At 55.1% G+C, this 15,215-nt stretch overlaps 1 protein-coding gene across 8 annotated transcripts in view; it reads right to left on the bottom strand.

Moving 5' to 3' along the window:
• The window catches only part of GRB10 (growth factor receptor bound protein 10), a 183,395-nt gene that overhangs the window by 59,046 nt on the left and 109,134 nt on the right, over nucleotides 1–15,215 (bottom strand). For 4 of the 8 annotated variants that reach the window (XM_058725529.1, XM_058725532.1, XM_058725531.1 and 1 more), the window contains 2 exons: nucleotides 8,652–8,871; nucleotides 2,395–2,536 (listed from right to left, as the gene is read on the bottom strand). In XM_058725529.1, coding sequence (XP_058581512.1) covers nucleotides 2,395–2,536; nucleotides 8,652–8,871 — 362 coding nt within the window. Of the gene's footprint in view, nucleotides 1–2,394; nucleotides 2,537–8,651; nucleotides 8,872–11,046; nucleotides 11,218–15,215 lie in introns of those variants that run through there. The other 4 variants (XM_058725536.1, XM_058725533.1, XM_058725534.1 and 1 more) reach the window with 4 other exon arrangements.

The raw sequence follows: 15,215 nt of genomic DNA, 5'->3' as shown, positions 1-15,215 counted from the left end.
ACGCCCATGCAGCAGACAGCACCCAGCCCACATCACGGCACTCGCTCTCCGGAGCTGGGTGCAGGGACACTACACCTGACGCTCCTGCCCCCAAGCATCTGGCAAGGGTCGCTGGAAAGGGAAGGTGAAGGCAGGCTGCCGGGATGTTGGAAGAACAGTGTGGAACAGCGTAGCCACAGTACCTCGGGCAGGATGGGTTTCCCTTCCGCACGGCTGTTCAAACCTCTGACTCGGGGACAGGTAGAGGCTGCTTCGGACTGCCTCGCTGTCCCGAAGGGGCAATCGGCTCTCTTCTTTTCCCACGCTGGCCACGCCGTGCTCAGCCAACGAGGCAATGTGATGGGGCCTCCTGTTTATAAGGACTTCGGAAGAGCCCGGCTGGACAGGATCCAGCTGCTCCCTCTGACTTCGTGTGAAAGGAGCTGGATCACCAAGCATCCCTTCCCCTCGAGGCAAGTGGGGAGAAGGGGCCCAAACGCCTTTGACTTTGACTGTAGGCAGCGATGCCCTCACCGTCTGGGACCAAGAGGCTGTGTGTGCAGCATCTCTAGCCTTCGGGGTGACCGCGGTGTCGGTGCCCACGCCACGGGGCTCCGACAGCGAAGGTCAGAACCTGGGGTGGGGATGGGCTGCGTCCCCCTGGGCCGGTTCCAACACGAGGAGCATGGACTTCCCACCAGTACAGCAGAGTGTGAAGCATCCTTCCCGTGTCTGCTGGGCCAGCCAGCCGGAGGGAACCGGGCGACAGAGACAGACACCAGTGCAGACACTCTGATCCCGAGAAAAACAGCAGGCAAAATTTCCGAGTTTCCGGATTCTGCTGAGAGTTGGACAGCCCGTGGGGGTGGAGGCCTGCTTTCTTGCCAACTGCGGCGGGAGCCAGAAAAAATTTTCCCGGTCTTATTTTAGGACGGGTGACGCTGTAAACAAGCTGGGTGACCAATCCACAGACAGCCTGTCTAGACCCTTATTTGAAGCAGAAGGTCACCGGTGGGGCAGACGTCCCAGATGTCCTGGAGGCATGTGACGAGGAGTCGCAGCCCCGTCAGCCGGCCAGCGCTGACTCTGGGACAGGGACACTTACCTCACCTCCTGAGTGTTGATGGCGGGACCCCGCAACCCACCCTGGAGGCGTGAGGTCAGGACTCAGGAGCTGGCGAGGGAGCCTGAGACCTGAGAGGGCAGGCCTTTGCGTGGTGGTGGCACGGGGTGGGTGGGTGTGCAGAGCACGGGGGGTGGGGGTGGGGGGTGGGGTGGCTATCACGCTTGAGGGCAGCAAAGGTAGGACAGTGCAGACAGAATAAAAGAGCGTGATTCTAGGAGGCAAAGAAACTTCTTGAATACACTTGGTGCAAAGAAAGATTATCAAGATCCCAGGAGACACTTGGTGTAATGGCTAAAATCAGAAGTTCTGGATCCTGACGTCAGCTCCAAGCCAGCCTCACTGCTCACACTGGGGGTTCATGCCCAGCCCCACCACACACACTGGGGTCCCGCCCAGCCCCAACAATTACAGCTGGGTTTTAGTTTCCAACTGAAAACGGAAAACATTTGTACCTGACTCTTAGGGGTGTTCTGAGGAGTAAGTGAACAAATAAACATGGAAACTACTTAGAACAACAGCTGGCATACAGGGATCACTCCGTGAACGTTAGAGGTTACTGTCATCATGATATTTACGTCCCCCCCAACACACACACACACACACACACACACACACACACAGTATAGCATCACTGGGTCTCCCTCCCAGGCCTGCAACCCACTGTGGCCCAGGCCATGCCAACCTGGATGGGCGGAGCCACCAGCCTGTTTCTCTGACAAGCTGACCACTGACGATGCAACGCTGGGTAAGTTATTGAAGCTTCCTCTCAGAGGACAATGGCTATATGATACCCAGCTCACGGTGCTACTTTTAAGGCAGAAACCTGTTAGTTTAAACAGGTGGCTGTCATCTCCTGGGTCAAAGTTTTTCTGCCTTGCACAGATCATATTCCAGATCAGGAATATAATACGGAAAGCCTTCAACTACGCTCAAGTTCAGGTACCTGAGGAACACCTCACTTATCCAGAGTTCCTGGCCAGTGAAGATGATGTGGCAGGGGAATTCTTTTCAGGGAATGAAATAAAACTTGTTTTTTAGCACCAAGGTGTTTTCTTAGTCACTTTTATGAGGCTCCTTCCGAAACACGTAGATACATCTCTGACTTAACAAATGGAACTCGGGCCAATGAATCAGAAAGCTTTATAAGGCAAAAATATAGTAGCAAGAGGAAAAGAATGAAAAGATCCCACAATTACCCTACCCTCCCTTCTGAAAACAATGAGCTAGCACATCTGTCCTCATCCCACAGCCCGGTGGCCTGCCACTCGAACCCGGGACCGCACGCTCACCTGTTTTGCAGCCGCCTGGCTGGGAGGTAAGGAGCCCCTCGTCAGCAGCGGGGGGCTCCCGGGGCCGCAGAGCTCGGGGAAAGGGTTAGGGATGGCCGGCAGAGACGAGGTTCTGAACTGTTCACCCTCTTCCTGCAGGCGTCTGGGAGGAGAGACACAACCGCTCATTAAAAGCTGCCATCCCCCGACACGACCCAGCAGTCCCACGTCCGGGGGTGTACCCAAGGAAACTAAAGATGGACTCACTCCTGTGTTCCCAGCGGGACTGGTCACATCAGTCCCCTGGGGGGGTCCACCAATGCGGGAATGGATAAACAAAACATGGTCTATCCACATGAGGGGACACTACTGAGCCCGACCGAGGAAGGGAATTCTGACGCACGGTGACAACCAGGATGAACCCTGAGGACACTGTGCTGGGTGAAACCAGCCAGTCACAAAAGGGTGGATCTTGTACAATCCTACTTCTGTGAGGTACCTAGGGTCTCCAGGCCCCTAGCTAGTACAATGGAAAATGCCAGCGACTGGTGGGAGGGGAACGGGGAGTCACGGTTTCACGGAGACAGAGTGTCGCTTCTGCAGGATGAGCAAGTTCTAGAGGTACAACGGAAGCATAGGCACCGTCACGAGATGGCGCACTTAAAAACGGCTGCGTGCATTGTACCACAACCAAGAGTTTTGCTTTCTGTTTTTTTCCCCCATTCTCAGACTCAAAGGGTACAGATTCCCTCACCCATTAAACAGCTAGGGAGGACATTTAATGCTCCAAGGGGCGCCTGCGGGGCTCAGTTCGCCAAGCATCCAACCTCGGCTCAGGTCATGGTCTCACGGTCTGTGAGTTCGAGCCCGTGTGGGGATCGCTGTTGTCAGCACAGAACCCGCTTCGGATCCCCTGTCCCTGTCTGTCTGCCCCTCCCCCACCAACACTCTCTTTCTGTCTCTCTTAAAATAAATAAACTTTAAAAAACACAAAACAAAACAAAAACCACGCTCTGTGCATGACACATCCTAGACGTCTTCTCCAAGCAGCTCATGGATTCTGTTCCCTGAACACTGAAGTGTGAAGACGTTCTGCGAGTAAGAGCGCTTTCACGAGAACAGCTACGTTCGATGGCCCTGAAGCCAGCACTCGTCCAGACACGTGAAAACATGAGAAGAGGCTCCCCCATGTCCTCGTCTGGGCTGTGGGATGAGTGCTTGGTTACACAAAAAAGGCTGTTGGCACCGAATCGGAAATAAAGGCCGCGAGCAGCCGTCCTCCCCAGGACACGGAAACCTGTCTTTCCGTCATAGCCACTGTGGAGCGAGGACCAGGTGGCCTACTTGTTGGCATTTCCTCCCAAGGACACAAAACCCACTCGTCATACGGCAAAGCCAAACACACACAGGGTGACGAATCAGATGCAGTTATGAAACCAGAAGAATAAAGTTCAAAGTCGAAGGACAAACAGCTGCAAAGTGCCCCCTCTGTTTCCTTTCCCGGGGTCCTGTGGGGGCTTCCTGTCCACACTGCCGGGGCTTCCTGTCCACACTGCCAGGGCTTCCCCGGGGTCCTCCCATCCATACTGCCGGGGCTTCCCGGGGTCCTGCCGGTGGCTTCCTGTCCACACTGCCGGGGCTTCCCCGGGGTCCTGCCGGTGGCTTCCTGTCCACACTGCCGGGGCTCCCCCGGGGTCCTCCCGTCCACACTGCCGGGGCTCCCCCGGGGTCCTACCGGTGGCTTCCTATCCACACTGCTGAGGCTTTCCCGCGGTCCTGCGGGGGGCTTCCTGTCCACACTGCCAGGACTTCCCCGGGAGCGGAGCCCCTGTCCTCCGGAGGGCAACACTGTCCAGACGTCCACCTGAGCGGTGGCGTGAGCCCTGCTGCCGCTCAGTATCCCTGGTCCTCCGTGACATAAGCCTCGAGAAGCCCTTGTAGGCGGAGTCTTCCAAGAATTTTTTGGACTCCTTTACAGTGCGACGAAATTAACGATCCATTCGCTTTCTTGGGAGTTTTGCCACTAGAGAACTGCAGCGATCACTTTACAGGTTCTCTGTTTACCAAGCGATCCTGATGCGGGAGGGGCCCGCCCAGCCTTTCCACGGGGACCAGGATGCACCCATCTACGGCGTGCACGCTCCTGGGGCGGGAATGGGGTCAGTGCCGGGGGGTGCCGCGGCCCCTCTGAGGCGCCCCCATAACGTCCCAGAAAGCAGATGTGCATTGTCAGTGAATCCCACTCTTCCCACACCAGCCTCTGTCACGGTCAAGTGCCTGGCTCTCTCGCTGTCCCTTCTACGGAGCAAGAGAGGAGGAGGAGAGCCCCGACGACCACTGACCGGGGACTCTCCTGAAGCACAAGGATAAAAGTCTGTTCCGACTCATATACAAGATGCCAATGTTCTGATGCTCTAAAGCTCCCAGAAACTTCTCTGAACAGAGTTGTTCTGAAAACCTTTAAAAGCGGTGTGTTCGGGGGGCACCTGGGTGGCTCAGTCGGTTAAGCTCTGACTTCAGCTTAGGTGATGATCTCACGGTTCGTGAGTTCGAGCCCCAGTTCAGGTGATCCTCTCTTCTCTCTGCCCCTCATGGGATTCTCTCTCTCTCTCTCTCTCTCTCTCTCTCTCTCTCTCTCTGCCCTTCGCTCACTTTTACCCTCTTTCTCTCTCAAAATGAATGAATGAATGAATGAATGAAAGCTGTGTTTTTTAGGGCAGTGTATGGTACTGTACCATTATACATTATACATTTGTCCAAACCATACAATGTCCAACACCAAGAGCGAACCCTCAGGTAAACCACGGACTTTGGCTGACGACATGTCCACGCAGGCTCACCAACTGTGACAAAGGTACCACCTGGTGGGGAATGTGGGTAATGCAGGAGGCTGTGCATGTGTGGGCAAGGGGGTACATGGGAGACATTTAGAAATTTCTCTCAATTTTGCTATGAACTTAAAACTGATCTTTCAAAAATTCGTCTTTATTAAAAAACAAAACAAAACAAAAACAGACATCATGCTAAGTCAGCAAGGCTGGACACACAAGGGGGTCACACCCTGTAGGATTCCCTTTTGATGAAGTAGCCAGAACAGGTGAATCCGTAGCAACAGAATGCATGCAAACTGGTGGTTGCCAGGGGCTGTGGGAAGGGGTGTGGTGACACTGTTTAATGGGTATGGGTTTCCTCTTGTGCAGGGAGAACATTCCAGAACTAGGTAGAGGTGGTGGCAGCTCAATGCTGGGGAGTCTACTAAATGCGCCTGAATTGTACACTTTAATTTTTTAATGTTTATTTATTTTTGAGAGAGAGTACAAGTGGGGGGGGGGAGAGGGGGGGGAGAGAGAGAGTGAGACAGAGAGAGAGAGAGAGAGAGAGAGAGCGAGAGAGAGAGAATCCCAAGCAGGCTCTTTGCGGTCAGCACAGAGCCCGATGCAGGGCTCGAACTCACGATCTGTGAGATCATGACCTGAGCTGAAATCAAGGGTCGGACGCTTAACCGACTGAGCCACTCAGGTGTCCCTGAATTGGACACTTGAAGTGATTAATTTTATGTGATGTGAATTTCACGTCAATACGTTATTCTCAAAAATTAAAAGGACGAGAAAAGTCCCCCGTTGGCTTCCCAGCAGTGCGCAAGCATTGGCCACGGCAAAACGAGGGACACTACACGAGGCCGGAGAACGTCCCCGCTCCAGAGGCTGCATCCCTGCCCAGTTACGGAGCGAGACGCGGAAAGGGGGCGAAGATGCAGGGATGTTGGGGGTCGGGGACGAGAACGGCCGGGCCTGGGCTCCGTCGCCTGCCTGGGCTAGAACGCGCCCCCTGCTTTCCCTGCTGTCCGCTCCCTCAGGATCAGCCGGCCCAGCCGCAGCCTCTTCCGGGAAGCCCACTTCTCCTTCCCCAGTGTCTGCTCTGCACCTGCCTCTGTCTGTGCCCCACACCCCACTCTGCGGGTCTCAGACACAGCACCATACCCAGTGGGTTCTGAGCCGGTCAGGACCCCTCCACCTGGGTTTGCATCCGGACTCCCTACTCACCAGGTGTGGGCGTGTCACATCCCCCAGTGCCTCAGTTTCCTCACCTGGGCAATGAGGCCCATGACATCACCCGCCTCGTAGGGTTGTGGTGGCCACTGTATCGGCTAATAAGTGAGGACTCAAGAGAGACCATACACAGGAAGTGCTCAACATAAAGCCTCACTTACAAAAGAAATCTTTGGGTATCCCATATTGGTCACCCCATTTTTTAAACACATCCAAAAGTAAGATGCCCTGTGGCGCACGCCTGCCCCGTGCACCCCCGTGGGACCTAACACAGGCAACCCCAGGGCACAGGGCTGAGCTCGGCCCAAACTTTAGCTCAAGGGCCCCGGGCAACCAACAGGCCCAGGTCTGCCTGTGCCATCCTCCGCCCTGACTCAGCTCTGGGCACCGTCACTGTTGGGGCTGCGACCCCGTCTTCCCAGGGGCCTCCCACCTTTCCAGGGATGGGTGACTGAGAGACCCCAGACCCCAGCCACATGGAGAAAAGTCTCCCTCCAGACTGAGCTGCACAGGGCCAAGAGAACAGGACTGATGCTCAAGAAAGCACAGGCAGGTATAAACACCGGGACGATGGAGGGGAGGAAAGGCAGGAAGCCGAGAGGCGGCCGACCGCAGGCCGCAGAGCTGCTACACCCACCCCCCCGCAGACAGCTCTGAGCTCCCCAAGACACAACAGGCTACCTTGGCAAGAGGGCTACCCAGCTGCAGAAGACCTGGGATGTCAGACCAGAAAGAGCCTCACAGAAGTTTCTGAAAGCAGAGAGGACCACCTTGCCCTATCCCCATCCCAAGGAAAGGAAGCGAGATCCCCAGGAGATGTAGTGCTGAGGAACCACCAGCCAGAAGAACCCCAGCCTGACCGAGGCCCAAGATGGAGGGCCCCGCATAGCCTTGCACTCGAAAGTGCAGGGAGCCAGGGAGGCTGGCCTCAGTCCCTCGCCTGCTCCCATCCCTCCACTGTCACCTGAAAACCTCCAGAGCCAACAGCGACCGGGCGGCGGCCACACCGGTCCACCCACCTCCCGGGCCCCGGAGATGGGGTACAGACACCCTCAGTGCTCTGCCCCTCCCCCTCCCAAATCCGGGTGTGACAACTCCCACCCATCCCCCTCTTCATCGGGGTCAGGACACCACCATCTCTAGGCTGGTCCTCGAAACGGCCTCTAAATCAGCCGTGGTCTAGCCCACCACCCCGACACCAGGCTGCCAGAATTATCTGCCAGAACCGCAACCCCATCTCCTCGCTGGCCTGTTCAAATCCTTTCCCCGTCTCTCCCCTTGAAGGGCTCAGAGACGCCTTCGGGATCTGGCCCGCACCTGTCGGGATCATCTTGTGTGCAAAGCACCCCGTGGAGGCGTGACAGACACGCAAAACGCTGTACGTGTTTAACGTGAACGACTGGGTGTGTCGTAAGTACACACGCGATCTGTCGCCAGTCCGGCTTGTCATCACCCACAGCATGCAACCGCTCCCTCCGCCTTTGTCGCTACTGCGGAAGCTCTTCCCTCCTTGCACAGCAGCGCCGTCACGCGTGGGCTCCGTGCCGCAGGACATCCTAGGACTGACTCGTCTTGTAAAACCAACACTCTGAACGCTCAGTCCCGTATCTCCTGATTCCCTCCCCGTGGCCCTGGCATCCAGCACTCCTACCCTCTGCGTCTAGAAGTTCGACCACCTTAGAGGCGACACGTGAGTGCAACCGTGTGGCACCGTCCTTCTGTGACAGACTCATTCACTTAGCGTGCTGTCCACGTTGGCCATCAACGGACGGCTCGGTGAGGAAAACGCAGAACACGCGATGCCGTGTCGTGCGGCCATACAAAAAGGGAGGAAGTTTTGCCCCTCGGGACAACGAGAATCCTCTCTTCTGCTCACGAAATCTCTTCTCCCCGCCCACCGCCCACCGACTCCCACTCACCCTTCAACACCCAAATCCGAGATCTGCCGCCTCCAAGGAAGCCCAACCCCCCACCCCGCTTCCCACGAGCCCCTCCCCCCAGCCCTGGTATTTCCAGGAATACAAATGGAATGCGTCCACGGGTCTGAGGTGGCACATGTCTGACAGCCCCAGGGGACACCACTGCCCCAGGTCCCCCCACCCCACCCCACTCTGGGCACGGGCTGCACAGAGACAAGGAACGTGTCTACGCAGCAGGGGGCGCTATTGTGTCTGTGCGACGGCCCTCCCTTGCTCTCGGAGATGAGGCCCTCCAGGCCCCGGGGCCCACCTGACAGCGAGGATGTGCACAGGCTGTGAGCGCTGCACCTGCAGTCGCGGGGACGCCTGCGGCTGGAGGGACCTTGTTCCTGAGGGTGGCGGCTGGCTGCGGGCGTGCTGGCCATTCTGGAGCAGGGGCACCGTCTCTGACTGCATGCTACAGGCCGGGTACAGACTCTCCAGGGACACGCTCACATCGTTCACCAGGGCTTCCAGGTCTACGTCATCCTCTGGGCGTTAAAGGCAAAAGCGGGGGAGAAAAAAAAACAAAAAACAGAACAGAACAAGACAAAACTTTAGCAGCAGTGAGGGGCCACGGCCACACGGGCATTTTAGGGCTCAGGTTCCAAAACTCACAATATTTTAAACTATTAGGTGAAGGCAGAGGAGCATAACTGAGGATATACATCCCGTAAGGAATCGTACGTGTTCCATCTACTGATGTTTGCTGATATTCCAGAAGCTACTTGGTAACTACGGTCCAGCCGCATTCCCAGCGGCTGCACACACCCTTCGGAGCACCTGCCTAGCTCACACCCCCTTTGGGGTGGACGGGCCACACGCAGTCACAGCTGCGCAGCCTCAGGTGGCCAGACCACAGGTGGACATCAAGCTGTACTTAGGCAAGTCAGGCCTTCTCCCTTCCCTGAAATTCTAGCAGTGAAAGAGAGACACAGGAACAGAACAGCACCCAGCACAGACAGCAGCCTGGGCCAGCTAAGAGCTCCAGGAGGGCCCAAGCCACGCAGACGGGCTCACGGGTGGCTGCGGATCAATCATGCACCTGCAGACCTCCAGGTGTCCTCGACTGGCCTGGGAGCCTGAAGAAGCCTGTCCTCAACAGAAGGCCCGAGGCAGACGCAGAGAGAGAGAAGCACAGGGAATGCCGGACAGAAGGTCAGAAAATAGCAGAGGCACACACAGAGACTTTGATGGGAAATTCTTCGTGTCAACATGGCTCGGTCGCCGGTATTTGATCACACTTGATTCTAGACGTTTCCGTGCAGGTATTTTTTAGATGAGATTACCATTTAAGTCAGTAGCCTCTGAGCAAAGCAGATTGCCCTCCATAATGTGGGTGGGCCTCATCCAATCAGGTTAAGGTCCTGAAGAGAAAAAGACCACAGTCCCCCAAGGAGGGAAGAATTCTGCCTCCGGACTCGAACTGCAACTCCTCTCTGGGCCCCCAGCCTCCCGGTTGACCCCGCAGATTCTGGATGTCCAACTACACAATCGTGGGAGCCAACTCCTTAACCTGCACCCCCCTCCCCATACACGTATAAATGCACATGTTAATGGTTCTGTTTCTCTGAAGAACCCTGACTGCACACGATGAGGGGATAACCCGGCACGCTCAGAGATGTGGGAGCGCCCAGGGCGGGAGGCAGAGACAGAAACCTGGAGACACAGGCCAGGCTCTGAGCAGCCCAGCGTGACTCAGTGCGAGTTCCTGCTACGGCCCGGCCATACTCTGGCCGCGAGCTCCATAAAGCATCCTGCATCCCCGGTCATCGCGGGCTGGGGCTACCGAGTTAGCTTCTCCTGTTTGTAACCCGCTGGAAACTGACAGCACAGCCCCCCTTCTCTGCGTTTTCCGCTCGGTCACTTGGAACGTGGCACGTGTGAAGGCGCTCGCCCACTGGGGCACTCCGCGAGTCCCCCTAACTCACAGGCCCACTTGGTCCCATAAGCGACACCTGCTCAGCCTGAGGGGCTGGGGGCCCAAGACAGCAACACCCTCGCCAAGCCGGGACCACAAGCTCCCCCGACAGGAAGGCCCCTCTGAACCTGCCGCCCCAGCCCACCACCTACGGGCCCCCCGCCCGCGGCACCAGGACTGGCTTTCTGTTTCTCAGCCTCTACAACCCAACCCGGGGTCCGCGGGGGTGGGTGAGGGCAGGAGGCTGGTCATCACCCCGCCCTGCGGCAGAGCCGGGCACAGATCCATCTCATCTATTGCCCGTGCCATCACAGACGCCGTGACTGCCACCCGGTCCCACGGCTGAGGAACAGACCCTGGGGGAAGCAAGGACCTTGCCCAGGGGCACGCCGGTGCCAAGAGGCGGACCTTCGACCTGAAAACACTTCCTGCAGCTACCAGGCTGGCCTCACCAGGTGTGCGCTCAACGCATGAGCTCACGGACCTTTCTGGGATCTGCCCTCCCTGCCTGTCCAGTCCTTGTGTAAACATCTCGGGTCCCTTTGCTTCAGCTTCTCCATCTCATTAGGCAAAAGGGCACAAGAAACGGAGCAAAGCGAGACAGCGAGAAAAAAGGAAGGCATGCGGGCCAAAGGGGCAGAGAACGCGGGAGGTTGCAAGCGGAGGGTGGGGAGGAGAGCACTTTTGGGAAGATTTAGGCAGAAGCAGAAAGAAAGGTCACAGACACCCCCTCCGTGTTCTGTACCTTGCAGGCAATGGTGCCAGGGAGAGGGGTCTGGGGAAGGCCTGGACGGGGTGATTATACACAGCAGGCTTTAGATGGATCACACTGGGCCCTGAGCAGGATGGACACACGGACTGACGGGAGAGCATCGGATGCTTCTGAAACAGCAGGAATGCGGTTTCGCTGCTGGAACTGAGAACACCGAGAGCTGTCTGAGCAGAGCGGACACGGACCGAAATCCCGACCAGAAACTTGGGAGCGGGGCCTCGCGTCCCCAGGGCCCGTGCAGGAAGGCAGGAGACGCTGCCAGCGCTTGGCCTGTGCACGGTCAAATATTAATCCCGCGGCGAGATATCAGAAGTACAACAGGGCTGAATTAGTAATTCATGACTGCCGTGTAATCAATAAGTAATCTATCACAAAGGAGAACGCCAGAGTCAGCAGGCAGAGCTCTTGCTTAGGGTTCAGAGGGCAGGCAGCTACGTGGGAGGAGTGGGAAAATCCAGACCCCAGGAGGGAGAGGTACGCACACAGCCTTGTTCCCTCGTCCCTTGTCCGGAGGCCACATCTGTAAACTGAGGAAGCAGAACTCGGCAAGCACAAAACCAACAGACGGCTGCCTGAAGAGAGCCAGCCACTTGGGTATTTACGGAGACCTCACAGTATCCGCCTTCTCAGAAAAGGTACAAGTCACACTAGGGCTCACGAGTCCGGGGCTTCAGGAAGGTTCTAGAATGCATCCTGCACTCACATTTAGCTTCCATGTAATAGTTGCCCGATTGAGCTCTGGAACACAATTAAGCCTAGGCCGCCCTAACTCATCTTACAAACAACTCAGTATTTCTCTCTTAACGACCATTTAAGAATCAATATGGGGTGAAACACGGAGCTCACAGAAGCTATCCATCCAGCCTTCGGGAATGCCTGGGGGTGGGGGGTAGGGGAGGGGAGGGGAGGGAGAGGCTGGATGCCATGGGCAGGCTGGGGGAGGGTCATCATGGGCCACTGGGGTGTCACCTGGCTGTCAGTCACATGTGCCCCCAACCAGGAGACCCAGCAGAATACAGTGGCCACCACGGTCACTTCCGTCCCCCCTGAGGAGTCAGGCAGAAAGAGAGGCTCACTGTTAGAGTTCTTTTTTTTGTTGTTTTTTAATGTCTATTCACTATGAGAGAAAGAAAGAGAGCGAGAGCAGGCTAACAATTGGGGGAGGGGGAGAGAGAGAGAGAGAGAGAGAGAGAGAGAGAGAGAGAGAGAGAATGAATCCCAAGCAGGCTCCACGCAGTGAGCACAGAGCCCAACTTGGGGCTCAATCTCACAAACCGTTAAGATCCTGACCTGAGCTAAAATCAAGAGTTGGACGCTTCACTGACTGAGCCACCCCAGCGCCCCAAAACCAAACCTTTTAAAGAATCTAAAATATCCTAGCCCAGGACAAACTTTAAAATTCCTGTTGCTCAATTAGCATTTCACCTGTCCAGACAACAGACTCACTTAGGGTTCTGGGATTTTACCTACACTCTGTTAAATCTAGCGCAGGCTAACAATGGAATCTTCCAAGCAGGGGTCACAAAGTATTAATTTGAAGGAAGACACTCGCCATCATGTTCCCTGAAAACTTACTGAACTACGGTATAGGAATCCACTAAGGCATTACTGACATGACACTCAGTTCTCGCAAAAACGCTCGGAATGGCTCACATTCTGTGAGCACGTCCCGTGTCGTGCGGGATGACTACCCGCCTTCCCTGTCCCTGTGGTCCCTACATGAACCCACCACAGAGATCAACCACCCGCCCCGTGAAAGCCCTTCTGCAGAGAAGCAAACACATAGGGCGAGCACAAGACAGATGCTTCTGGAAATGAGTGCTAAGATTAAGTATCTATTTGGTGCAAACTTGATGCCAAAATACTTTCCATGAGACCGCACCGCCCCTGGAAGGCACATGAAGGGGAAGGTAAAACAATTTTACACACTCCATCTCATGTCACGCGGATTCAGGAGGATGTATTTACCGCACAAATACAGGTCAGACAACACGGTTGTAAATCAACTTATTAATAGACGCTTTGCTTCCGCAAATAACCCAGTCCCAAACTGGACACTGACTTTTGTCCCAAATATCTGAACAGCTCATCTGATCTCAGACCCACATGCGTGCCTGGCCTCACTGCCATCAATCAGCACCCGGAGGAAGCTTTCCTTCTAAAACAGATACAAAGTCGGTGAACCAAATTCGTGTTTGGCTCATAGATAATTCGGGGCACACGTCCTCTGTAAGCCAACCAGGAGGCGGCCAGGCGCTCACCAGCTGACTGTGGGCACAGAGGAGAGCGCCAGCTACAGGCGAGGCTCGGCCTTCTAGCCCCAGGAGCCTCCCTGTACGCCCTGCTGGGTCCACAGCGCCATCTAGTGGCCTCCTTCACTGGCTAGGAAACAGGACATTCATTGAATCCGCTTCACTGCATTCACTGGCACCATAAAGAAACGCTACGTGCCCGGGGTGTTCAAGATACACGTGTATACTGTCCGTTCTTCCCGGACCCACGTGAGCACCTGTTAACATGCAATGTCTGTCTGTTTCCTCCCATCTTCGTCTAGAAGGTGGGCTGGTAAGTGAGGCAGGGCGGGGCAGGCTTGCTTAAGATGCTAAATCCCTAAAGAGTGATAGGTGATTTTAAGTACAAGGAAGAAAAAGAGAATCAATGGTACTTGTGAGGCTGTGACAGAAGAGGAAACAGAGATCTTGGGGATCCTGGCACTGGGCTCCTGAGATCCTTATAATTTTCTAAACCATAAAAGCAATGGGGGCATCTTTTGTTCTGATGTCTGGTCTTTGTTGTTACTGTTGTTGTTGTCATCGGTAGTGGTTCCTGAGATAGCCCCAGGGCTTTCATAAAGGTGAAAGGATCCTCTTTTATAAAACATCACCTTTTGTTACTCATGATGAGCCCCTTCCAACCACACCTGAGTTTATATTAATGAGGTGCTTTTTGGAAAGCCACCAGGTAACCACGGGCTGGGGGCTGGCTGCCAAGGGAGCCAATCACGATCATCACGGGGCTATACGTTTGGAAGGGTCCAGTCCCGTTCTGTGCCCTCGGGGGGTGGGGTGGGGGGGAGGACATAGGGGCTGGACGCTGAGCTCATCACCGGTGGCCAATGATGTAATCAATTGTGCGTATGTGGTGAAGCACCCCTATCAAAACTCCCAACCCCATAGGTTTTGGAGAGCTCCCAGGTTGGTGCACATATGGAGGAGCCTGGGAGGTAGCGTGCCCAGCACGGGAGCCCCGAACCTCTTCCCCATACCTTGCTCTACTCACCTCTTCCAACAGACTGTTCCTGAGCTGTATCCTTTATAACAAACTAGTAACCTAATTAGTAAGCCGTTTGCCTGAGTCCGGTGGACGCTCTAGTAAATGACTGAACCCAGTATGGACACACGTAGCTGGTGTCAGAGAATTGCTTGCCGGGGGGAGGGGGGAACCCACCCTTCTGGAAAGTGCCGAGTCAGAGCAGAGGTAAGGGGAAGATTTCTTCCCAGTGCTGTAGCTGAAAAATCCCGAACACATATGTAAAGGCCAAAGTTCTTACACGCTTCTATCTGGACGGGAACTAAAGGTCCAGCCTGCGAAGGCGTTTTAAACCTAAGCCATGTTCACTGGGCAAGCCGTTTTTGTTGACCTCTGAGCAATTAAAACCTTGTGCAGGTTTTAATTCTACTGAAGTCGGCATTCTACCGAAATGCCTTTGGCACACCAATGAATCTCTATCCTCACAGATTCCACTCACAGGTATTTAATTCTTTTTTGAAACGTTTCTTTGAGAGAGAAAGAGCACGAGTGGGGGAAGGGTAGAAAGAGGGAGAGAGAGAATCCCAAGCAGACTCCTTATTGTCAGCGCAGGGCCGGATGCAGGACTCGATCCCACAAACCGTGAGATCAGGACCTGAGCCGAAATCAAAAGTCAGATGCTTAACTGACTGAGCCTCCCAAATGCCCCACAAGTACTTAATTTTTAATAGGTACAGTTGGGACATAAGTAAGAATAAGAAAATCAGGTATTACACTGTTAAGAGTATACCTCTGTTCATATTCGTGATAGTTACAGATATTCAGAAACCCTAAAAGCAGATCACCTAAACATCTCTCCAAATACAAACATAAATGCCATTTCTATATCGAGT

The sequence above is a fragment of the Neofelis nebulosa genome, chromosome 4, assembly GCF_028018385.1.
Source record: "Neofelis nebulosa isolate mNeoNeb1 chromosome 4, mNeoNeb1.pri, whole genome shotgun sequence".
Classification (NCBI taxonomy): domain Eukaryota; kingdom Metazoa; phylum Chordata; class Mammalia; order Carnivora; family Felidae; genus Neofelis; species Neofelis nebulosa.
This window is presented reverse-complemented; position numbering and strand designations above follow the sequence as displayed.